Source organism: Trichosurus vulpecula, chromosome 7 (assembly GCF_011100635.1).
Source record: "Trichosurus vulpecula isolate mTriVul1 chromosome 7, mTriVul1.pri, whole genome shotgun sequence".
NCBI classification, from domain to species: domain Eukaryota; kingdom Metazoa; phylum Chordata; class Mammalia; order Diprotodontia; family Phalangeridae; genus Trichosurus; species Trichosurus vulpecula.
The window spans coordinates 34,184,702-34,209,925 of NC_050579.1; the positions used below are offsets into that span (position 1 = coordinate 34,184,702).

The 25,224-nt window shown below is 44.9% G+C and overlaps 1 protein-coding gene across 1 annotated transcript in view; it reads right to left on the minus strand.

Annotated features, from left to right (window-relative positions):
- Nucleotides 1–25,224, minus strand: part of CPD (carboxypeptidase D) — a 71,213-nt gene that overhangs the window by 14,468 nt on the left and 31,521 nt on the right. The window contains exons 3-14 of the mRNA XM_036766311.1: nucleotides 20,309–20,451; nucleotides 17,536–17,705; nucleotides 15,324–15,661; nucleotides 13,595–13,786; nucleotides 11,404–11,571; nucleotides 7,869–7,978; nucleotides 7,385–7,487; nucleotides 6,972–7,114; nucleotides 5,730–5,899; nucleotides 3,630–3,950; nucleotides 2,438–2,633; nucleotides 1,200–1,335 (exon numbers count right to left, since the gene is read on the minus strand). Of these exons, the coding sequence (XP_036622206.1) occupies nucleotides 1,200–1,335; nucleotides 2,438–2,633; nucleotides 3,630–3,950; nucleotides 5,730–5,899; nucleotides 6,972–7,114; nucleotides 7,385–7,487; nucleotides 7,869–7,978; nucleotides 11,404–11,571; nucleotides 13,595–13,786; nucleotides 15,324–15,661; nucleotides 17,536–17,705; nucleotides 20,309–20,451 (2,190 nt within the window). The remainder of the gene's footprint in view (nucleotides 1–1,199; nucleotides 1,336–2,437; nucleotides 2,634–3,629; nucleotides 3,951–5,729; nucleotides 5,900–6,971; nucleotides 7,115–7,384; nucleotides 7,488–7,868; nucleotides 7,979–11,403; nucleotides 11,572–13,594; nucleotides 13,787–15,323; nucleotides 15,662–17,535; nucleotides 17,706–20,308; nucleotides 20,452–25,224) is intronic.

Genomic DNA, 25,224 nt, shown 5'->3' on the forward strand with positions numbered 1-25,224 from the left:
TCACCCACTCACCAAGCACTTATTAAACACCTACTATCTGCCAGGCATCATGCTAGGCACTGTGGACATACATACAAACTGAAGACAGACCCTGCCCTCATGGAGCTGACATTCTATCAGGGAAAACAACATATATACAAATAAGTAAAAAGAGAGGGCAAACAAATTACAAAGTGATGGGGGGCACTAGTAACTGGGAGAATCAGGAAAGATCTTATGCAGGAGGTGAGGTTGGAGCTAAGCCTCAAAGCTAGGGATTCTAAGAGGTGGTGGTCAGGAGAGAGGGCATTCCAGGCAGGGGGGAAGAGTCAATGTAAAGACGTGGAGGTGCGACATGTTCCAGAGAACCCAAAAGGCTAAGCAAAGTAATTTGGCTAAAACATAAAAGAGTATGTGAGGGAGAAAAATGTATTCTAAGCCTAGAAAGGTGGGATGAAATTGAGTGTGGTGGCACATGCCTATAATTCCTGCTAATGGGGAGGCTGAGGAGGGGAAACTAATTGACTTAGGGAGTTCTGAGCTATAGGAGACCTAACAGTGATTGGGTGTCCAAGGCCAGCACCAAAGTGGGGAGGAAGGACATAAAGAAGGAGAAGGAGGGAGGAAAGGAAGGGAAGGTGGGAAGGAAGGAGGACGAATGAGACATAATTTTTTGGACATGGCCAAACTGGGCATTGGATTTGCTTGATCACACATGGAGAACTTTGGTTTTCTTGCTTTCTCAATGGAAGATGAGGGAACGTAGAAGGGAGAGAAAGTGGGTCATTAGAAAAAAATAATTAATTTTTTAAAAGTGGTACCAGAAGATCTGGGTTCAAATCCTGACTCTGCCTTTGTGTCCTCAAGCAATTCACTCCACCTCTCTGGGTTTTAGCTTCCTCGAAAGTTAAAATAAGACAACTGGACTGACTACAACCACCTAGAAGGTCTCTCCCACCTCTAAATGACATCTTAGGAACCTCTTAATGTCTCAGTTTCCCCCACTGTAAAGTGAGGATAATATTGCCTGCAGTACCTCAAATATATTCATGACCTTTAAAGTGCTACATGAGTGACATTATCATTCATCAATATTATTCAGTCATTTAGTTACACCGTAACCGCCTTTACAAGGAGACAAGAAATTTGGCCAACACTGACTGAAAACCGGCCCCAGAAGGCTCAGCCCCACCCCGCCGTCTGATGGGGTCTGTGCTCACTTGTGAAGTCCGTGTCCAAGTCCTTGCCGTGCGCGTTGGTGCGCCCCATCGGGGAGGTGCAGGCCTTCTCTTGTGCTCTCTCCCGCCCATCTGGATTTAGAGAAGGCACAATCACAATTCTAGTCCTGTCAATCAACTAAAACACAAACAAACACCAGGGAGTCCGTTAGTTCTCCTTGTGGCCAGCATGCATGCGCCCCTCCCCTACCCCCTCATTCCCCCAGAAAAGGAGGCTCTCAGTCAGACGGTGATAGCACTGGGGCCAATTTCTTCTGGTCTCAAGTGGGATTTCTGCGATTCTTTTTTGTTTAACACATGGAGGGAATGTGGCGCAGTGGGAAGAGCCCTGGCTCTCGAGTCAGAGGACCTGGGTTTGAAACCTGCCTCTGATGTTTACTGCCTGTGTGACCTTGCACAAATCACTGCCTCTCTCTGGGACTCAGTTTCCCCATCTGTACAATAAGGCAGGGCCCAGGAAGCTCTTCCCAGCTCTAAGCCTCTGATCCCATGGTTATCGTGTAGACAGACGTGTGCAGGGAAGGGCTCTTTTTTCTTTTGTCTTCACAGCCTCAGGACTTAGCACAGTGCCAAAGATAGAGGAGGCAGCCCATAATTTATTCGTGCATCCTTCACATCTACGCTTCTCTCATCACTTCTACCCTGTGAGATGAGTTCGAAAGCCAGGGTCTAGACCGGGTGTCCCAAAAGTGTTAGTGACATTTTCAGGCATCAAAAGCTTGGGTGATTAAAGCTGTTAAAGCTTAAAACCACACTAGGATTGAAAATATTTAAAGTTTATTAAATATCATAATTTATACCTATTAAATTTATGAAATAGACATATTTATAGATATTAAATCTATAAGAATTTTTCCCAAAAACTGATAACATTACATTTATAAAATATATTTAAAATACTAGGTAGCCTATTTTCAAAGACTAAAACTATCCTGTGTTCAAAGGATGATGTTTACATGACGTGAGAACAAGTGCCTTGACATGTATTGATCACTGGGATCAACGGCTTAGACCTCGGAGGCCATCTAGGACAACCTTTCTTTTGACAGATGGGTAAACTGAGGCCCGGGGCAGTTAAGTGACTTAGGATCCTAGTTCTAGAACTGGAAGGAACCTCACAGACCATCTGGTCCAACTCCTTCCTTTTTTTTTTCTTTTTACAGATGAGGAAACTGAGGCCCAGAGAAGGGCAGGGAAATTGAGAAGAGCCAGCTTCTTACTTTGGTAACAGCTGGGTTCCTCTTGTAGTTCAGGCAGAGGAATTCCGCCAGGGCCAGGAGCAGCTCCGTTCCGACGGGGGCATTCCCATGGATTCCAGCCACAAATCGAATCTTGGGCTCCTCGGGCTCAGACATGTTAGGCTTATTGGAGATTTCAAGGGACCAGATCTGACGGAATTCAGCACTCTGACCCAAACTTTCAAAAGCCAGAAGAAAAAACAAGTCAATCACTGCACATTACTTTGACTGAATTACTTCCAACAAAATGCAAAAAGGAAAGCCCCCAAAAACTCACTCGGGATTATGATATTCCATCAGCAGATGCCCAAGAAAAAAAAAAGGTAACCCCCTACCACCTCCAACATCCTAGGAAGAAGCTGTTTGACAGTGTAGAAATGAGCCAAACAGAATGGAAACCCCCTGAGGGCAGGGGTTGTTTCATTTCTGTCTATGGTGCCTAGGTTTCCCTGGGATGGGGAGCTCCCTATGAGCAAAGTCTCTCCAGCAGAGCAGACCAGCACCCTGTCTGCTGGGACACCGAGACACAGCGCCTTGTCCAGGTGACATTAACCAAGATTTGCCAGGTCTGAAGGCAGGCTGCTATCTGCTAGACCAGGAGTTCTACATACTGGTCTCAGGACCTCATCATATTCTCCCCTGCCCCTCCCCTCTTCAATAAATTTATTATTGGTTTTTAACATTTTTTTTTAATTTGAGTTTTCAATTCTCTCCCTCCCTTCGGTGTCTCCTTCCTTCATCGAGAAGGTAAGTGGAATACTTCTTTACATTCTCAAAAATTATTGAGGATTGTATGTGCTGACACCTATCACATTATAAATGAAAATGCCTTAGCATTATTACCAGTTGTGAGCCTCAAAAGGCTTTAGAGGACTTCCTGGGGTCCCTGGGCTACACCATGCTCCTTATCACTATAGGTTTTATTCTTGCCACTTTACAGATGAGTAAGCTGAGGGTCAGAGGGGGAACAAGAGCTGCCCAGTTTGTGTTAGAACCCAGGCCTTCCTGACTCCAAGGTCTGCTCTCTCTCTCTCCTGGCACACAGGAGGTACTTAGTAAGCGCTTGGTTAGCATCACTGGAAGAACTACCCAGCATATCCTATTCAGCTCGAGGAGAACATCCCAGGGCAAGCTCCCAAGGGGACTGAGGAGCCAAGTGCAAGGAGCCCCTCACTTGGTGAGATTGGTGATGTGGGGGTAGTTCATGACGAGTCCTCGCAGGAACTCTGACAGGTCCTTGTAGGAGTGGTAGCGATACAGGGCCAGATTGGGCGAAGAGCTGAGCATGAGGCGCTCCAGGCCGTTCTCCGCTGACAGGTCTTTGATTAAGGTCTCGAATTCCTTGGTCGTCGGGTCGCTTGTGCCACTGTCCGCTATGATCTCCTTTATCTTATTGGACTTGTTCCGGGAATCTGATGAGGATCGCACGAGTGTGAAATTGACCTGGACCGCCCCTTCATCCTTCACAGTCACATTCTTCGTGACAGGATTGTATCTATGACCAACAATGGAGAGGAAGATCTCTTAAAAGAGGGGAATGAAATACAATGGCAGCCCTGTCTTTTGTTTGGATTCCTAATGTATACCTCCTCTCCAACCAGAAGCAGTGTTAAGAGATGAGACAGGATCTATGGTTTTACTGGGTCAAAGGGAACTCCCAGGAGAGGAAATTCCCTCTACCAAGGCAGGTCAGCACCTTCTCAATGGACGTAGAGAGGGAATGGAGTCACACAGACAGGAGGCATCAGAGGTGACACTTGAACCCGGGTCTTCCAGCTCCCTATCACTGCCTTACTTTACTGGACACATTAAACATTAATCCAAATAACTGAACTTTCTTTAATAATGGCACATTTCATATTGATTCATTTCACTAATACATCTCTCAATGCCCCCCTTGCCCTATCTCATCGGGGTTTTTTGCTCATCAACAGTAAAGATTAGTACAGGAAACACTCAAAGATGGTAAAGAGGCTTCCACATCTAAGGGAGAGGGTAAGACTGAAGGAAGGAAAGGAAAGGAAACCGAGCACAGCATGATTCTAATATAACAATAAGCTCCACTGAGCCACAAAGCAGAGAAAATGCACCTTCCTCCCTTTGTTGCAACAGTGGGGGCCCATCCCTTATTCTGTGAGTCCTGGCTAGTTTTATGAACTTCTCTTTTTTATGCTTTGTTACAAGGGCCGGCTGGGAAGGGGAGGAGTCAGAAATCGAGGTGAAATCAAAACAAAAGGTATCAATGGACATTAAAATATTTTTTAAAAAAACACCAGAGGTAAAATATGGTCATAAAAAGGGGAGCAGCCACAGGGAAAGTACTCTACTGGAAGAGTTCTTCCAGCATTTATTGAAGTTATTGTACAAATTTTTTAAAAAAGGAATGCTAAAAATAAATAAACAATGCATTAAAAAATAAAGTAACTTTTAAATAAAAAAAAAATTAAAGGTATTATACTCCCTTTGCCACTAGAGGGGAGTCAAGCCCACAGAAGGTTGCTTCTTTGCAGCAAAAGGCTTTCTGCAGCCTCCCTGGGAGGGCCTGGTGTACTCTTCAGTGAGAGAGGTTAAGAAGGCTAATAACCCTGACCCACCTCTGTGCCTTTGCCTAGGCTGTGCCTCATGTCAGGAATGCACTCCTTCCTCATTTCCCACCTCTTAAGAGTCCCTAGATTCCTTCAAAGCTCAGTTCAAATGCAACCTTCAACATGAGGTCCTTCCCAATCCCCTTGCCCCCTACCTACTGAGGCCCTCCTCTCCCCATTATCTTTTATTTACTAGGTATATATTTTGCATACACAGGATGAACCCCGAGTCTTAGGGCAGTTTTAAGCTATTAAAGCTTACTGAAGCTGGGAATACAAAGGCAAAACTGAACCAGCCCCTACCCTCAAGGGGCTTACCGATTGTGATGGAGAGCACACACACACACACACACACATATGTATTTATGTATAAATAAATATTCATATAGGGTACCCACAAATACATATGGAGAGCATTTGTCCATATACACATATTCATATACGGTATCCCTCAAAACTTAGCACACTGCATTATGAACATACACACATATACATGCACAACCATATATACATATACAGCCACACACATGCGCGCGCTATCTGCCTCATTGAGGGCAGGGACTCCTTTGCATTCCTAGGGCCCAACACAGTGCCTGGCACATAGTAGGTACTTTATAAATTCTTATCAATCAGCTGACTCCCATCCCCACCCCCAAGGCCATTTTCCCACTGTCCAGCCACTCACTCACCCTCGAGCCGAAGCTGTGATTTTATAAGTTCCAGGAACCAAGAGGCGCCAGTAGTCCCCACTTTTGTAAGAGGTGACGGGATGGTTGATGTCAGCTACGCTGATGGTGGCATTTAAGATGCCTCGGCCGTCCGTGGCATCCAGTACAAATCCTCTGACACCTCGATGGACCTGGACAAAGCCCACCAATTAGAATCAGCAGGCCGTTCTACGGTGTTGAGTCTTCAGAGAGTGTCGGAGCCCAGGATGATGGAGCTTCATGAGCTCCATTGCTTCCCAGGATTCCCAGAGAAGCTAAGTCCAGCCACCTGTGATCTAACTGCTCTGTCACTCGTTACATTTAAAACAAAAGGCAAACTTTCTGTTCTTTTCTGATTCCATATGTGTTTTCATCATGCTGTCCTTTCTGCATCCTTTCCCTCCCAAGTCTTTCTCTCTTCTGCATTTTTTTTTGGGGGGGGGTGTTTATCAAGCCTCTCCAGTAAAGTTTTTGACTGAGGCTGAAATATCTGTTCTTGGTGCTGCTCTGCCTCCCTCTAGTGCCCTCACCTTTTGGCTTCTGTTCTCAGCATGAAGTTTAAAGGAATCTAAAACCGGACAGGCTTTTGTTTTCTAGATTCTCTTCCATGCAGCCCTTTTTTGTGGCTGCTGCCTTTAACTGGACAACAGGATATTTCGGTTTTCCACCAGCTGGATGTTGCTGTGCTTTTCCCATGCCTTTCCTCAGACCCTCTCAAGCCCATCCTGCCCGGCTGGTGCCTGACATTGGTCACTAGGGGTCTCCCATGGTAACTCCATCTTTCCTCCAATGGTCCTTGCCATGGCCACGATAATGGCACATACTGTTGTGTGCAGATCCTGAAATGTTCTTATACTTTCTGTCAACTACTGAGAGGAGAATGTGTTTGTTCATAATGGTTATCGCAAATGCCAGTATTATTTCAATCATTCTCATCATCATCATTTTGATTTTACCATCAGACAGTCAAATGTAAGAACACAAGTTGAATGTAAGCTCTGTACTCCCAGAGCCTGGCATAGTGCCTTGAAGATAGAAGGAGCTTCATAAATATGTTCTGTATTAAATTGAAATTGAAAGAAAACTACTTTGGTCAATGAGAGTAAGTTAAAAGTTAGGCTCGTTTTCATAATAAGGAAGGAACACTGTTAAAAACTTTCTGTAAAACACCCAAACATCACACTCGAAGGTGAAATGTGACCCTTTGAGCTCTTAAACACACACCTGCTTCATGAACTGGATCAGAGACCTGCGATTCTGCTCCCAATACTTGGGCAAATCCTTCTCGTAAGGGTATTTTATACAACTTAATTCGATCGTCACTTCAAAGCAATTTGTGTTGAGATAGTTCCAGTCTTGCATCCCGCCTAGGGAAGAGAAGAGTCAGAAATCTTAGAACCCAAACCCTGAAGAAGGGAAGCACCAGGGCATCCTTAGCACGGGGACACAAACCTGCAATGTTAACTCTTATCATGAATCCAATTCTATAAAATGAGGATGAGAATAGCACCTACTACTTAGAGTTGTTGAGAGGGTCAAGCAAGATAATATATTTATAGTGCTTTGCAAACTATAAAAAGCTCTGGGTGTTAGTTGTTCTCAATAATTATGATGATGATTATTAGAGAGGGCTATACCTGGGACACTGTACCAGTTGGCTCCATTGGTTATTCCATGGGAAAAATGCTCATCAGGATACATATCCTTGCAGGAGCTGCCCTGATACATCTCAGAATTCTCCTGGAAGAAACAAAAAACATTTGATGAGCACATCTTGTGATGACTGGCAGAAAAGAGCTTTTGGCTTGGCATTCCTTCTAATTTACCCAGAGGCAGCAGAGTACAGTAGGAGGTGGGGGGGAAGCATTGAATTGGAGACAGATTTCATGGGTTCAAATCCTGACGCTGCCCCTAATTCCCTGTGTGACCTCAGAAGTCATTTCTTCTCTCTGAGACTCAGTTTCCCCATCTATAAAATGAAGATGTTGGTCCAGATGGCCTCTGAGGTCCCTTCCATCTCTACATCTATGATCCTATGATGTCTTTTCAAACAAAGGATGCAATTTTTAAAATTTGGGAATTAAATTCTACAGCACTTCTTCCCTTTTGATGGAAGCCTACCTTGGAATAAGAAAGAGCCAGATGTTGGAACACAGTGTCATCTGGAGATCTGCTATAGGAAGTAACTCCTTGCTCATCATCGTCATACGGGTAGTTCACGACCAAAGAACCTAAAGGGAACACCAAAAAATGAATGGACTTGATCTGATGCATGACTGGCCACACCCCACTGGTGTAAAAAGGAGCCCCCTCCCACCAGAGGCCATCGAATATCCATGGCGGAGATCCTGCCAAAGCTATGTGCTACCTTTCTCCAGGCAGGTCATTCCAGAAAATCAGAGGAGTGGGACACCCATTGGCGGCACTTCTAGACTTGCTGGACTTGGTACAGTCAAAGTAATGAACACATGCCATGACCCAGATCACACAGTAAAGACTGGAGCGATGCTTTAGTCAGGGTTATCACAGTGCGTGGCACACAGGGGCACTTAATAAATGCTGGAAGGCATCAGCAAAAGGATCAGGGTATGAGATGCGCACATACAACAACAAAAAGTCAGCTGGAAGGGATCACCGATCCCTATTGGGAGGTGGGTGGCACTGCCCTCAAGACCAAGGAGAAGCCCAGGGCCCCCCTGAATTTGGGGCCTTGCTTGGGAAGGCACGCTCCCTCTGCTCTCTCCACACCACCTGCAAAGACTCGTCGATCTCCATCCCACCGCTTTAGCTTGCCTGACACCCCTCACATCCCCATGTCCAGCTCACTCCCTCCGCAGGACACAACCGCCTTTGATGGGCATCTCTCCCCTCAATGTGGGGACTTTCCCCCTAGAATCCAAGCTCAGGGCAGAAACTGTCTGTCCTTGAAAACATCACAGTCCACATCACAGTGCCTGGCACCCAATAAGTATTCGACCAATGGCTTTTCCATTCATTCACCTGTACACGGAGGGTCTCCTAAAAGCCACCCTAGAAACAGTGTCTCCATGGCAGGAGCTCGGGGATTTCTCTCTCACTGGCTGCCCAAAATTTTCATGACCTGCAGCAATTCTCAAGCCTTAGACAAGTTCAGCTATGTAAAAGGTGCCCGTGTCGACATTCTGACCGCTCCCTGAGGGCCACACCAAAGTCTGCATGTTTTGAAGTCCCCTGGGCCTAACAGGTTGGACCTTGCTCTAACCAGAGTCCTCTCTCCTCTACACAGATTGTGGCCGGCCTTCTACTGACCAACTTATGCTGAACGCTTCCTCCTCCTCCCATCATACTGTGTCCCAGCTGCGGGGCTTGGGAGGACTGGTTAGATTTAAGAATAAGCTTAGGAGAATATATAATATATACTGATATTTACTAATATATAACACTAATATGATGATATTGACGATGATAATACTGCTTAATAAGCTTAAGAATATGACAATAATAATGATATAACATACACAAATATAATAATATTTCTTGATAATATAATATATACAAATATAATTATAATACTGCTTAAGAATACCGCTCAATAATATAATGATACTAATAATATATACCAATATAATAATATTTACTATATTAATATAACAATAAATACTGCTTAATAAGCTTAAGAATACTGCTCAATAATAATATACTAATGATAATACTGCTTAATAATAACAATATATGGTCACTCTTCAACATTCACACCTTTAACTTTTACAATTTCAAGCATTTGTGTGATTTCATTAGTAAACTCATTTTCACTTTCATTCGCCACTATGCATGGTACAAAAAAAAAGAAGTGCCATGTGCTGGTTTGTGGGGAGACTGGCACTAGCATCCTACGAGGCACTTCACTGGCCTTGTTCACCCTACCACCGTGTATTCACTGACTATTTTAATTGTTTGCCTTTAAAACTCAAGTTTTGTGTGGCAATTATGCCCCCAAAGTGCACTACAACTCCTTTGGGCTCTAAGCCCCAGAGTACAAAGTGTGGCTTAGTGAAAAAGACAAAGGTGTTGGATAAACTTCACGGGAGAATGTCTACAGCTGCTATTGGCTGCAAGTTTGTTAACAAATCAGCAACTAATTATATCCACAAAAAGGAGGAAAGCATTTAGAGTATTGTAGATTTCATGTGTTACGAAAAGTGAATATTTTCTGAAATCAATGTAGGTTTTCTTTTTCCCATTGAGCTGTTAGCACAAAAGGTCACAGAATTCTAGGGAATTACTAGAGAGAAAAAATGTTCTGAATGTTACCAATATTATTTTGTATACTGTATTCTAAAGGTTACTTCACAGTTACTCTGTTAGGAAAAGTGTGTATTATCAGAATTAAGATTTTGTTATGAAGAACTGTATGCAGAAAGGTCTATTTTCAGCAATATCCAGTGAAAGATTACAGCTTTTGGTGGTTGTGGGAACCTAATCTTATTTCCCATTATCAACATTCATAGATTTAACTTTTGCATCATTTTCTATGAATATCACCTCACAAAAGTTGAGAATTGATTGTAGTGACAATGCAAACACTATATAAAATATTAATGATAATGCTGCTTAATAAGATGAAGAATGCTACTTAATAATTATACATTATATATATATATTAATACTGTTTAATGAGACAAAGAATACTGCTGAATAGTAATACAATAAAAATGCTAACATATCCTAATATAACAGTACTAGTTAATAATATACACTCATATGTAATGCTAGTGTAATGATAATAACGATCATAATACTGCATAACAACAAGGTGAAGAGTGCTGCTCAATAATAAAACAATGCTGATAATATATAATATATAACACTGCTTAATAAGATGATAAGAAATATGATATCTATACTCCTAATACTACTATCTAACAGTAAGCTGAAGAATATGACTTAATATAATATCAATATTAATTATAATACATATAACAATACTACTTAACAATATGTACATGTATGATGCTAATATAATGCTAAAAATAATTCTAATCAAGCAGAATAATGCTGCTTAATAATATAACAATATAATATATAATAATATTGCTTAATAATACTATTTTATGTACATATACGCATACACACACATAAAATTTATGCATGCACACATTACTGCTGCTTAATAATAAGCTGACGGATACTGCTTAGATTTAAAAGAGGACAGCCGTGATGAAACCACAGGATCCCAGTTCCAGAACAGGAGAGGCCCTTAGAGGTCTAATCCAATCCCTTCATTTTACAAATGTCCAGAAAATGATTTGCCTAATAGGCATCAAGCAACAAAGGTAGCGTTTGAATCCAGGTCCCATGACTCTAAATCTGGGAATCTTTTCACCTTGTTCAATTCAGCAGGGGAGGAGAGAAGGCAAGAAATCGGGGAATGGATATGTTGACACTGCCCTAGGGGAATTTACAACTGGGCAGGGGAAAAGTGGGGACTAACCAGTAAAGGGTCTGGAGGACAGGAGGGTTACAATCAAATCTCTACAATTTCCACAATCACAGTAGCAATATCCGGACACCCTAGATATGAGAAAAAGAAGAAGTGCAAGGCCCCACTGGAGATGAGGCCAAGCTAGAAGCCCGGGGGGCCTTCCCAGCATCACACCTCTTCCCGCCCACTGCCTACCTCCATGCAGGTTGGCAGACAGCACAAACGGGTAGGTCTTCAGCCAGCTCATGACGGCCGTTGTCTCAGGCTGCACAGGGTCTGTGATCTGGAAGAACTGGTCCGGGAAATTCCGGTTCAGATCAAAATTGTTGCTGTTGTTTCGGCCGACTACGCCTGTGGAGTCTCCTAGGGGCGACAAAGCCAGGGTGGGGACTTCAGCCCATGGCTGAGTTAAAACAGCGCTCACCCTGTCGTAAGGGATGGCTCTTGGGTGAGGGCACGGAAAGGGAGATGAGAAATTGGAATGTATACAAAAACAGGAGATGTAGAGTAAAAAAAAAATCTTTTTTAAACCTCATGTAATTAATTTCCCAAATGTGATCTAGCCAGACCCTCGCTGCCACCTCCATTCTTCTCTGCCCATCTGCCAGCCTTGATTGTTTCCTCCTACCATCTGCAGCACCTGGCCAAGATACACCTACCCATAGCCTCATTTAATGGGCTTCTGAGCCACAGTCTGAGCAATGCATATTTGTCCTTCACTTGGCTTTTCTAGAGTAAATAATGTTCACAGCTGACATTTGCTGAATGTTTCATGCATTACAAAAGTACTTTTATGCACATTAGCTCACCTGATCCTTATCACAACTTTATGAGGCATATACTAGAAATGCCAAATTCCCTGTGTGAGAGATGAGGAACCCAAAGTCAGGCTGCTACGTGTCTGTGACGAGATTTGATCCCAAGTCTCTCCTGACTCCACAGATCAAAGATTTAGAGCTAAGAGGGATCTAAGAAGTCATTCAGCCAAACCTCCAAATTTTATGGATGAGGAAAATGAGAGAGTGCAAAAGGGACGTGCCTGAGGACAGTGAGGGAAGGGCTTTGAACCCAAGAGGGTTCCAGCGTACCACGGACTTCTGGGAACCGCTCAACGAATTGCTTTTGCACTGCTGATTTCAATGAGGAGGCTTTGCTGTGCACAGGTCAGTGCCATCCACAGACAGAGGCATCTGGAGAATGCCCCAAGGAATCCTTCAAGACTGGGGAACATGTCTTCAGTCTAGACCCCCATGTCAACACGGTGCATGATGCCAAGGGGTACAGTGGCCTAGATAATGAGCACATTGCCTGAATTAGACTAAGACTGACCACTTATCCCAATACCCTGTATCCTCAGAGGAGAAGCAGGGCAGAGGGAACAGAAGGCAAAGAGACCAGAATTCAAATCTAGCCTCAGACACTCTCTGGCTATGTGTCTGTAAGCAAGTGTGCCTCTAAGGCCCCTTCCAGCACTAAATCTATGATCAAATGATCCCATCTTCTCAATACACACTTTAAAGGGCAAAGAAATCCAGTTACACAAGTTATAATAAGCTATTGCTTTATTACAAATAATCCAAACAGACTGCCGTAGCCACACAACCACTGACTTGAGATGACATCTCATTGTTCTGATGACTATTTGGAACAAACCACTCTCAACCTACACACTCCAAGACAGTCTGGCAAGAACTTCAGTTAGGCAAGGCCCACCCCCCAAGAGATCAAAGAAAAAGGGAAAGGGCACCCATGTGTACAAGCATACTGATAGAGGCTCTTCTTTGTGTCAGCAAAGAACTAGAAACCAAAGAAGCACCTGCCAAGTGGGGAATGGCTGAACCAATTATGGAAATACACGTAATGGATTATTAATGCGCCGTGAGAAACAAAGAAAAGAATGGCTTCAGAGAAATCAGAAGATTCTTCTGAAGACAGAGTGTGGAGAGCACAACCTGGAGAACCATGTATACAGTAACCACAACACTGTAATGAGGAGCCACAGTTAAAAGTGAAAGGGGTAAAAAATAGATGTGTAATATGTATACATATGTGCATGTATATATAGCACACTAAGTGTATATGTGTGTGTGTGTGTGTGTGTGTGTGTGTGTGTGTGTGTGTGTGTGGAAAGTTGAGCATGTTCAAAAGTCTTTGGGAGAAACACATCCTCCACAGCATGCCTTTGAGTGTGAAAGACCATCTGGAGGAAACTGTAAAATGAACGACCCATTAACCGGATGGAAAAAAGTCCGCTTCCCTGGAGCATAAGGCCTTCTGGAAGGATGAAACAGGCAGGAACACAAGAGCAAAGGGGCATCCAACCAGTCCCCCCCCCCCCCACACACACACTTTCTCTCTCTCTCAATCTCTCAAGTATCCCCATTACCTTCCAGAGACTTCTCGTAGCCATCAGGGTTCATGGAGGGCATTAGGTGGATCCTGGTGCTACGGACCAGCTCGGTCACCTCCGGGTCTGTCCCAAAGTTCTTGCAGAGGAATTCGATGAGGTTCAGCAGCAGCTCCCTGCCCACAACTTCATTCCCATGCATGTTTCCAATGTATTTAAATTCTGGTTCACCTGGACACCCAAAATGCAACATTAGCACATGAATCTGTTTTTACTGGTTCTTGAGGATTAAAGATTTGGCCAATGCTTACGGTCATCCTAAATGTTAAACAAAATGAACACTATTATATTCCAAAAACATATTAACCCCCTGGGGGAGCAGAGATGGGGTGGGAGGGGGGTGGCAAAGTGATGATTTTTATTCTTTACTAAGAAAAAGAAATACTCCTCCTCCCCGTAAAACAGCCTTTCTGTAGATGTGGAAAGCAACCTCACTACAAACTCCGCATGGAACAAAAATACTAATATTTAGCTCTAAAAATCTAATTTGACACTAGAGACATGTAGCATATTAATTTAGACTCCCAATAAGCATTAAGGAGCTTTTCTTCTCTCCAGTCAAAAGAATGCCTGCATCCCTTCTCTGCTTCAGTTACATGTGTGTATGTGTGTGTGTTCATGTATATAAAACAGACATAAGTGGAGATGTTGTACAAAGACATAAATATAACACAGGTATTTATAGATAGCAGCTATGTAACTGGAGCAACAAGAAAGCAGCCATTTTTTTTTGCCTGGAGGGAAGCCACTTAATAACACACATGGAGTGTTTAATGTACTACATCGCCAGTGTGAAATTATGGGTATATACACACAGAACATATGTCCTCATAACTGAAAACTGGAGGCATGCAGCATATGGACCAGAGCACATACATCATGTGTGAGATACACATATGTACACATTACTGATGATAGCAACACAGTGAAATACAGAGAAACACAGAGAAAGATACCAGCAGAAGCAAATAAAACACACAGACAGAACAAGAGGTAAACAGAAAGATCTATGGATGGATAGAGGATAGAGGTAAAGAGACACATACATATGTGGATAGACAGATGCATACATAGAGATATACTTTTTTAGGGACCAGACCTATGTCTCCACCTTTGTATGAGGCTCTTAGTAAGGTCTCCCTCTAACAATGGAGGTCAGCACTTTCCCTGTTGCTTACAGTTTAAGAGAATTGCCTGGGGCACTAAAGGGGTGACGTCACTTGTCCACTGTCACAAAGCCAGGATATGTCAGCCGTGAAACTTGAACCCTGGACTTTCCGACTCTGACTGAGGCTGGCGCTCTTCACTGAGCTACACTGTCTCCCATGTGATATACAGAATAGCACATCTTTCTGGACCAATCAATGCAATACACAGCAACTGGTTTTGGGGAGCATTTACATGCATTTACAGTAGCACAGTGAAAACAGCAATGCCTGCACAAGTCAGAGAAGCTAGGTTCAAATCCTGCCTCTGGCATTTACTATGTGTGATCTTGGATTAATGATATGAACCACCGCGAGCCTCAGTTTCCCTATCTGTGAAATGAGAGCATTGGGCTAGGCAGCCTCTGAGGTCCCTTCCAGCTCTAGATCTAGGATCCTTTAAGTCACTTAACCTCTTTGAGCCTCAGTTTCCCCTTCTGTAAAAATGAGGGCATCAGGCTCCAGCTTTTCAGACCCGTGATTTCCAAAGCCAAGCCTCTTACCTGGTTCATGGACACCTGGATTATCTGATATCTCCATCACATAAAGCTCCCTTGACTCGACAGATTTCCCTAACGAATACAGACGGGTGATGTTGGGGTACTCATTAGCAAACCTCCTCAAGAAAATCTCCATGTCAGGGAAATGGTGGTGGTGAAAGTCCTGGGGCTGGATGGGCTGGTGGGAGGCGGTAGTCTCGGGGGCATCTGTAACAGGGGCCACACTGGGCACTGATGTCTTCGGCTCCACAGAGAGGATCACCGTGGGCCGGAGCAGGAAGTTCACCTCCGTGACCAAACCTTCTTGCACCACTATGTTACTGACTGTCATCGGCATGTACCTGCGGAGACATGGGAGAACACAAACGATGGAGTGTCAGTTAGCAGGTGACACGCTCTTGCTTCTAGAGCAGGGGACCTTATGGGGCCTGTGAACTTGTTTTTTTAAATATCTCGAGAAGCCTTTCAATCGAATTGTCTTCCTTTGCAATCCTATGTATTTTATTTATGCATTTAAAAACATTATTCTGAAAAGGAGTCCACAGGCTTCACCAGCCTGTCGCCAAAGGGGCCCAGGGCACAACAAAGGCTAAGAATCCTCAGTCTGGAGGCTGGGTCCTCCCACTTCTGATCCTTATTCTAGAGGCTGGAAAAGCACAGAGGCCTTTTCCTTTCTGGTTACTAGAGAAACCATCAAAACACCAACTACGTAACAAAGGGCTTGAGATTCTGCTTTCAACACAAGGTGATCCCTGGGGCCCTTTCCAACAGAAAAGACTGCAAAAACCAGAGACTCCTGAGAATGCAAATGCCTTGAGGGCAGGTACTGTTTCTCAGCTGTCTTGGTATCCCTAGTACCTAGCACAGTGCCTGACAAGTAGCATGGCAAGGCAGAAAGAGGGTTGGCTCTGGAGCTTGAGAATCTGGGTTCCAATCTCACCTCTTACCCTTAATGTAACTCTGGACAAATCCCTCCACCTCCATGGGCCTCATTTCCACATTGGAAAAGTGACCCTTCCAGCTCTAGAGCTGGATTTTTTGATATGAAGAGTTCAATCAAAGCTTATTGATTCCAGATGCTGTTAAGCACCTACTATGTGCCGGCTGATAAAAACACCAAGACCAATATGAGACACTTCCTGACCTCCAGAGTTCTTCAAATTCTGCAGCTCACTGAACCAACCTGGGTATTGCCCAGAGGCAGCTAGGTGGTGCTGTGGATAGAGCACTAGGCCTGGAGTCAGGAAGACCTGAGGTTCAAAGGCAGCCTCAGACGCTACTATCTGTAAAATGGAGCTGATTACAGCATCTACCTCCCAGGCTTGTCGTGAGATAATAGGGGTAAAGCACTCAGCCACAGTGCCCGGAGCGTAGTAGGTCCTGTTTTTCTCTTTCCTCCCTCCTTCCTTCTCTCCCTCCACCATGTTTAGGACACTGGGACACTCAAAGAGAAGACCGGTTTTGGCCGATTCTTTGCCGTCTCCTCACCACACTGTCAGCTCCAACACTGTTGCCAAGGAGGAGAGCTCGAGATGAAGCGAGGGATTTTTAAGAGAATCCTGACCAAAGACGCTTCCAGAAGCCTTCCAAGCACAGGGGAGCTTTTTCACTTCCCATAAGAGGAGGCAGATGGTGGCCCTACCAAGCAGCCTGCGCACCCCCCGACTGCACACACCACCACCACTCGAGTGATGACTCTGCACGGCAGTCGCTATTCTCAAGCTCTTCACACCCATCCTTTCTCACAAGACTGCCCCTAAAATTCCATTCAATTCAACGAGCATGTTCAAAAGGGCGCTGGAGATAAAGACAAAAACCCCAACAGGGCCTGCCCTCTGGAAGCTTGAGTTCTACTGGAGGGAAACAGGTACATCCTCGGTCAGCAAACACAAACAGATGCTTTCAAAGCCAATATCGATCCATTTCAGGGGAGGAGAGAGAGCTTCCATCGGGTAGGGGGAGGGGAATTAGGAAAGATCTCACCTAGCCAGGGATGACATTCTAGCTGGCCCTTCTATTGGTCAACTGGCTGAGAAAAGAAGTCGGCAGAAGTCCTCACTCACCAGGGGAACAGAATGATCAGGCACTAAAGCAGGAGAAGGCCAGACGTAGCCAACACAGCGGACATTTTATCGGGCATCTGGTGATCAAGGCACAGACCAGAAAGCCCAACAATTTAAGGGTGCTTTTCTGGCTCAAAGCGAGGCCGCCTTACCCAACAGAGACTGCTGTGATGTTATAAGTCCCGGCGACAAGCAGTCTGTAGAAATCGCCATCTTTGCCGCTCGTGATATTATGGTTGATGCCAGCCACCGAGATGGTAGCATTTTCCAGGCCAGAACCAGACGTGGAGTCTTTCACAAACCCTCTAACTCCAATGTGGACCTGAGAGAACAAAAGAACAAGGAAGTTGAAGGGGGAGGGAGGGGCCATCCTAACCTCCCCTAATCACTAGGCTGTGTGTGGTCCAGGGCAGAAAGAGTTCTGGATGCATCAGAGAGGATGGGTTCAAATCCTGGCTCTACCGCAACTGGGCTTCATTTTCGTCATCTGAAAAATTAAAAGGCAAAACCAGAGAACCTCCAAGATCCTTTCTGGCTCCAATCCACAAGGGTATGAATTTCTTTTTTTTGGTGGGGGGTGGCAATTGGGGTTAAATGACTTACCCAGGGTCACACAGCTAGTGTCTGAATCTCTAAAATGAGACAAAAGAGTCATGGTCTCCTCAAAAATCTAGTCAATATCTGTATTTAAAATAAAATGTAAATATATACTCATGCATGTCTCAAATTCTTTAAATTTAAATTATATTCTTCTGCCTTCAATCTTTTATGTCAGAAAGACATCTGGCACAGTGGATAGCATCTCCTCCCACACATCAGAAAGAGCAAGTTTCAAGTCTATCCTTGACCCAAGTTATGGACCACAATCAAGTGACTTAAACTCTCTCCAGCCCAGTTTTCTCCTTGTCCCCCCACCCTGTAATAAGCTCCTTAAGAGTCACAGTTGTTTCATTTCTGCACGCAGTACAATGCCTAGTGCAGAGGAGGCCCTTAATCAATGCCTGCTGAATCAAACTGGATGGCAAGACTACAGATTTGTCTGTTTTTCTGAAATCTTTTTTCCCACCAATAATATCTAAAACTGTTGACTTTCTCTAAGACACAAGCTGAAAAAAAATGCTGTTAATAGCCCTAAGCCAAAGGCCAAGAGACCCAGGAAGACCTGAGTTCAAACATGGCCTCAGACACTTCCCAGCTGTGTGACCCTGGGCAAGTCAATGAACCCTGTTTGCCTCAGTTTCCTCATCTGTCATATGAGGGAGTGGGTTTCTGAGGTTTCTTTCAGTTCTCGATGAGGGATGCAACGTTTGGGATACTTTTACCTAGCTGCATTTTCCCTCCTGTTCCCCTCCTCTTTCTTTTGCCATCTTTGTTACAGGAGACAGCTCTCTGGGTAGGAGAGTTGAGGAGGAATAGATTTGGAAATGAAAATGATATTAATACAAAAGAGAGTAATAAATGCAAATTCCTTAAGTCGATGCCCATTTCACTGCTAATGCTAATGACCAAGTCCTTCAAATGAGGTAAGAACAAAAAAGTCAAACGACTTCAGGTCAGAGCTTCTACTTACAGTTAAGAAAATCACAACCTCACCAGAAAGTGAGGAAGACAAATGGGGCAAATTCGTTCATTTTTAAAGGGCTCAGAAAGAGGCGTGAGAAACGCTCTGGGAAATGAGAGAAAAAAAAAAAGAGACATTTTGTTCTCCTTAGGGCCGCTGTTATAGCCTTATCTCCAAAGGTCAGTTAAAAGTTTGCTGAATAAACACTGTCGGGAACTCTGTGCTAGGTACACTAGATTTCACAGACCATGAACATGGAACTGGATGCACAGAATGACTGAACTGAAGGAGCCTCCATGGCCGGCTGGGCCAGCCCACACCTGAGCACGCCACTCCTGACTGCACACATTCCTTCTCTCTCCTCATCTCTACCTCCCAGGATTCCCTAGCTTCCTCCACGTCCCACCTCAAATCCTGCCTCCGACAAGAAGCCTTTCCCAAAGCCTCTTAATTCTGGTGCCTTCCCTCTCTTGACCCCTTCCCATTCAATCAATAAACACTTACTAGGCACCTACTACGTGCCAATCATTGTACTAAGTATTGGGGATACAAAAAGAGGCAAAAGACAGTCCCTGCCCTCAAGGGGCTTACACTCTAACGGGGAAGACAACATAAAACCAAATATGTAGAAAGCAAGTTATATACAGGATAAACAGGAAATGATTAAAAGAGGAAAAGCCCTAGAATTAAGAGGGTTTGGGTAAGACTTCCTGTAGGAGGCAGGGTTTGAGTCAGTAGTCAGAGAAGAAGGATGGGAGCATCCCTGGCCAGAGGAAATGCCTGGAAGTTGTCTTCCCCTTTAGAGGGCAGGGACAGTCTTTTGCTTTTCTCTTTAGCCTCAGTGCTTGGCACAGTCCCTGACACACAGTAGGTACTTAATAAGCCCTTACTGACTGACTGAACCAGAATCCCACTCCAACATTTGCTTGCAGACCTTCGGAGAACTGTAATTCTTTGGAAGGCTTTCCTGTGATAAAGCTGAAATCTGCTTCCTCAGCTCCACTCACTCCCTGCTCCATGCTCTGGGGCCAAGCAGAACAAGCCTCCTCTCTCTTCTACAGGATGGCCCTTTATAGATTTCAATCAGCTGTGATATCCCCTCCCTCCACACCCTCAGTCCCAGAGGCTTCTCTTCTGCAGGCCAACATCAATGGGGCTTCCATATGTCCTCAGCTCAGGGCCTTTCCCTGCCTCCACCATCCTCCTCTGGAGACTCCCCAGCTAGTGAGATCCTAATTTTTTTCTCTTTACATCCACCAAAAGCTCCAAGCCCCCAAAGTCCCCGATAAAGGCGTTTCTGTATGTTTAGCCATTGAGGATAAATATTTTCATAAGGAGACCAGAGGGTGAGGGTGTATTTTTACCTTTTCGATAAATGTGATCAGAGATTCCCGATTGTTCTCCCACTCCTGACGAAGCTGAGAAGCAGGCGGGTACTTGCAACAGGACAGTTCTAACGTGATCTCGAAACAATTGGACCACATGTAGTTGTAATCCTGCATACCACCTGTGGGATTGGAGCAGGGAGAATCATTGGAAGGGGAAAGGCATCCTTTCAATCAGCTGCCTCTGCAGGCCCACAAGTTGCAGCAAGTCTGGATTTCCACTGTTCATTGCCCCCAACAGCCACCTCTCTCTGCTCCTATTCTGGAGCAGTCAGACAAGCAAGCCCACATTGAGTCTCCTACAAGTCCCATCTCAATCTAGCCTTCATTTTGGAGGAACATCCTTTATTCTTCCACGATGGACTGACTCACTCTCTGTCTCTCCGTCTCTGTCTATCTCTCTGTCTCTCCCCTAGTCTTCTCAAAGCCCCAACCCTCCCAGTCTACCAGCAGATGACTTCACCGCCAACTTCACCGATACAATGAAAGCCTAAGCTCCCTCTGTCTTCTCCCTTGCTCCATACCTCATGACCTCCCTACATTCTCACCTGTCTACTTTTCCTTCACTGGAGAAAGAAGTCATCCTTCTTTTTTAAAATAGATTTTATTTATATCTTTTGTTTTTGGATAACCTAGATTTCCCCTGTGTGCCCGCCTTCTCCTCCTCTCTCCAAGAGTCGTCCCTTAAGGTAAATTTTTAAAAAGTAAAAAAATCAGCAAAACCCATCAATACATTGAGAAACCATAGCCTTATAAGCAGTGTTCCATACCAGTGCCCTGCCCCTGCCTTCCATTTCACTATTCCCTCCCAGTTCATTTTTTAATTAAAATTTCTATCTATATCTTTTGCTTTTATATCATTTACATTTCCCAACATATTCCTTCTCACCTCCTCCTCCTCCCAAAGAACCGTCTCATAATAAAAATAAAAAGCGGGGGGGGGGGGGGAATTGAGCAAAGCTAACCAACATACTGAAAAAGTCTGACATTACAAGCAGTATCCCATCCCCGTGGAGCTTCCTAGCTCTAAGAAATTGCCCTTCTACTGGTCCCCTTTATCCCAAATATCTGCAGTACCTAACACTATTACTATTACTAACATCTATATGTAATTGTAAGATTTGCAAAGCACATTCCACACATTATTCATCATGCAACCTTGAGTTATGACTTCCATTTTACAGATGAGGAAACCAAGGCAGTCAAAGGTGAAGGGACTTGGCCAGGGCCACACAGCTAGTCAGTGTCACAGTCAGAAAGTGAGCACAGGTCTTCCTAATTCACTTCGATTTCAACACTTGGCCCTGAGCCACCGAGGAGGAACAGATGTAAAGCATTCTGTAAACATAACAGCTACTAATGGTTATTATCCTTACGATTATTAGTCTACCCCGTCTTTGCCAGTTAGCACTTTCTCATCCTCTTCTTCTCCCCTTTCACTGTCCCCTTCTCCAGGGACTACGAGCAAGCGTGCTCAGGCCCCTCCCTCCCTTTTCCCCTCCCCCATCATTAACCAAACCATCCTTGACTCTGCTCCTTCCTCAAGACAAGGCCCCACCTCAGCCCTCACCTGTTCCTTTCATGGCTGTACTAGAGTCGTCTGCACACACTGCCGATCCCCTCATTCACTCACTTCTCAATCCCCGGCAAGCTGGCTCTCTGGCCCCAGCATCTCATGTCTTTCTTTTTTCTTCTCTATCTCTCCCTGTCTCCCCTTTCCCTCTCGACTCTGTGTCTCTCCTTTTCTGTCTCCTCCACCCCTCCCATGTCTGTCTGTCTGTCTCTCCCCCAATTTTTAACTGCCAAGCCGGCCTTGCCTCAGCCCGGGATCACAGGGCCACAGCAAGAAGGCCCCTCAAAGGCCATCTCATCCAACCCCTTTGTTTTACAGATGAAGGCATGGAAAGAGATCACCCAATCTCACATGGAAGTAGCCAGCGTTCTTTCTTCTGGTCAGGTCTCAACCTCCCTGCCTTTCTCTACAGCTTCTGATACTGCGGACAACCCACTCTTCCTTGATCCTCTTTCTCCTCCCTTGGTTGACACTGCTCCTTCTCAATTTTCCTTTATCGAAATAATTCATATCTTTTATATACCTTTTTAGATACCTTTCTCCAATCTCACATTTTCCAACATTTTCCCTTCCCCGCCCTTTCTCAAAGACCATCCCTTACTATAAAAAAAAAAAAGAGGGGAGTGTTCAGCAACACTGACCACCATATTGAAAAAGTCTGCCATTACACACAGTGTTTTCCGTATGCCCGGCACCCCACCTTTGCAAAGAAGCATCTCCCAGGTCTCTCGCCTAGTATTAGCCTCTTCTTCAGGGTCATTACCCAGGTCCTGCCCCCAAAGCGTGGGTGTCTCACAACACCACGTGTTCCTAGAGGCAACTCATCAACTCCCATGGATGCCATCAGCTCAAGGCAGGAGATTCCCAAATCTACAGATCCATTCCCAAGCCCTCTCTAGAACTCCAGTCCTGTCCTGCCCACTGGCCACTCCCCCCAGCTGTCTCACCTCTGTTTCCAAATTAAAGAGTCCAAAATGGAACTCCTCATTTTCCTGTCTCCATGTTCTTCTCCTCCACACATCTCTGCTTCCATGGGCAGAAACACCATCCTCCCACTCAGCTTTACAACCTCAAGGTCATCTTAGCCTAGGGGGTTCTTAACCTGAGGTCCATTGCCAAGAACATAGTAGGTGCTTAAAAAAAAAAGTGTTTCTTGAATTAAACTGGAGGTTGCCAGAGAGATAATCCAAGCTCACTCCATCACCCCCAACACACACACACACACACACACACACACACACACACACACACACATTCTCACTCTCTCTCTCTCTCTCTCTCTCCTCCTCCACCCCATCCCGCCCAAGACGTCTCAGCTTTATTCCAGGGGTTTCTAACGGTAATGTGCTCCATCTCAAGGCATGCCATATTACTTACTTAGTGACCAGTCGCTTCAGGAGGGCAATCTCCTGAAAGGTAGGATCATATGATTGAAATTGGCAAGAAGCCTCAAGAAACCATCAAATCTGACCTCATCTCACAGGTGACTTTTAGTATGGAGGAAGGAATGCTCAGCTTGGGAGCCAGAAAGACCCTGGGGAAGCAGCTTTTTTCTTTGTAAAGGGGGAATCATAATAGCACCTAGCTGTCAGGAGGATCAAATAATATGTTCTTAATAACATAAAAAGAACAATTTTTAAACCCTAAAGCCCTCTATTTGCTGTTACTCTTGTTACAGAAGAGGAAAATGAGGCCCAGAGGGGAAAAGTCAGGTGCCCAAGGTCACACAGGGAGCCCTGGAGGCGGATTTGAACCCAAGTCCCCTGCCTCCAGCATCTGCTCTCCTTTGCTGTGCCACACTGCCCCCAGTCCTAAAGCCCCCCTGCTTGTAGATGGAAGGATGAGTGGACAAAGTTCTGTCCGCAGCAGTCCCTCCTCTCCCAGGGCCTGGGCACCGCTTTCCTTCTGTGGCCATTGATGAGAAAACAAGGCGAGGTCAGGTTCGCCCCAGTGCCCTTTATCAGGTTACAATGAAAGCACCACGTGCAAACCCTCGCTGGTTTGGCCAGAGCCAGACCCACAAAGGCCTTATTTATTTTCAAAAGGAATTAATCTTGAAACCACCTGTGTTACGCAAGCAAGATGAGGTTAGACAAATATATCTTTACTCCTTCTAAAAGATACACAAGGAGGATCAAGAAGGGAGAAAATGGGGGTGGGGGAGAAGGTCTGACAATGCTCAGATGGGCAGCTGGGAAGCAATTAAGCTTAAGTAAAAGGCCAACCATGCCGAGGGGCTTAAAGAAGCCATTTTGGAGCTGGGGTCTTAGTCTTATCTGTGCAGGGGCTATCTTTGGCCTTTCTCTGTAACCCCAGCAAGGAGTGCAGTACACATAGTAGGTGCTTAATAAATGCTTCTTGATTGACTGTCTAGGAGATCAGGATATCTAGAATCCTCTCACTGGTATGTGTATGTGGTTACCCTCCAAAAGAATGTAAACTCCTTGAGGGCAAGGAGTCTTTGTATCTTTGTGTCTGAGTGCCTGGCACATAGTAGGAGCTTATAAATGCTTGCTGACTGATCAAATTGCCTCTTAGCATCTCCATGAAGCAGACAAAAGAATGGGGTGAGTCAGAAGACTTGGCTTCAAATCCCACTTCTGCTACTTCACTACCTGTGTGACTCTGGGCAAGTCACTTAACTGCCTCAGTTTCCCCATCTATAAAAATGAGATTTGGACTCTGTGATATCATCTAAGGACTTTCCAGCTCTGGATCTGCTACCCAATGATCAATGGCGGAGTGGAAAGAGCCCTGGCTCTGGAAGCAGAGGATGTGGGTTCAAATCCCACCTCTGAAGCTTAGTACCTTTGTGACCTTGGACCTTAGGTGACTTAAAAAAAAATCTTGCTTGGCCTCAGTTTCTCCATTTGTTAAAAAACCCAATGTGAAGGTTGTAATCTGATGGTCCCTTCTAGATCTGAATCTATGACCCCATAGACTTTTGCCCTCTGCCCCTAGTTCTGCATTCTGGTCTCAAGCAGAATAAGTCTGATTCACCATCCCTGTGACGCCCTTCCCATTTCTGAAGCCAGTTACCATGTTCTCTGCTTGCTCCCCCTCTTCTGGGCTAACCCTCTCTCGTTCTTCCTCCTGACCTCCATGTACTTCACTCTGACCGTCCTCCTCTCTTCTGATCAGGATTTGGCCTCTAGAGGTGAGCTTCTGTTTTACCTTGCCTCCAAACTGTACCACTCCCCCATCATTTCCAAACCGAGCCTTCTCCACCACCTTCCAGTTCTAGCCGTCCTCTATGTGTTGTGTTCCTCCATTAAAAAATAGGCTTCCTGAGGGCAGGGACTGTCTTAGCACAGTGCTTGGC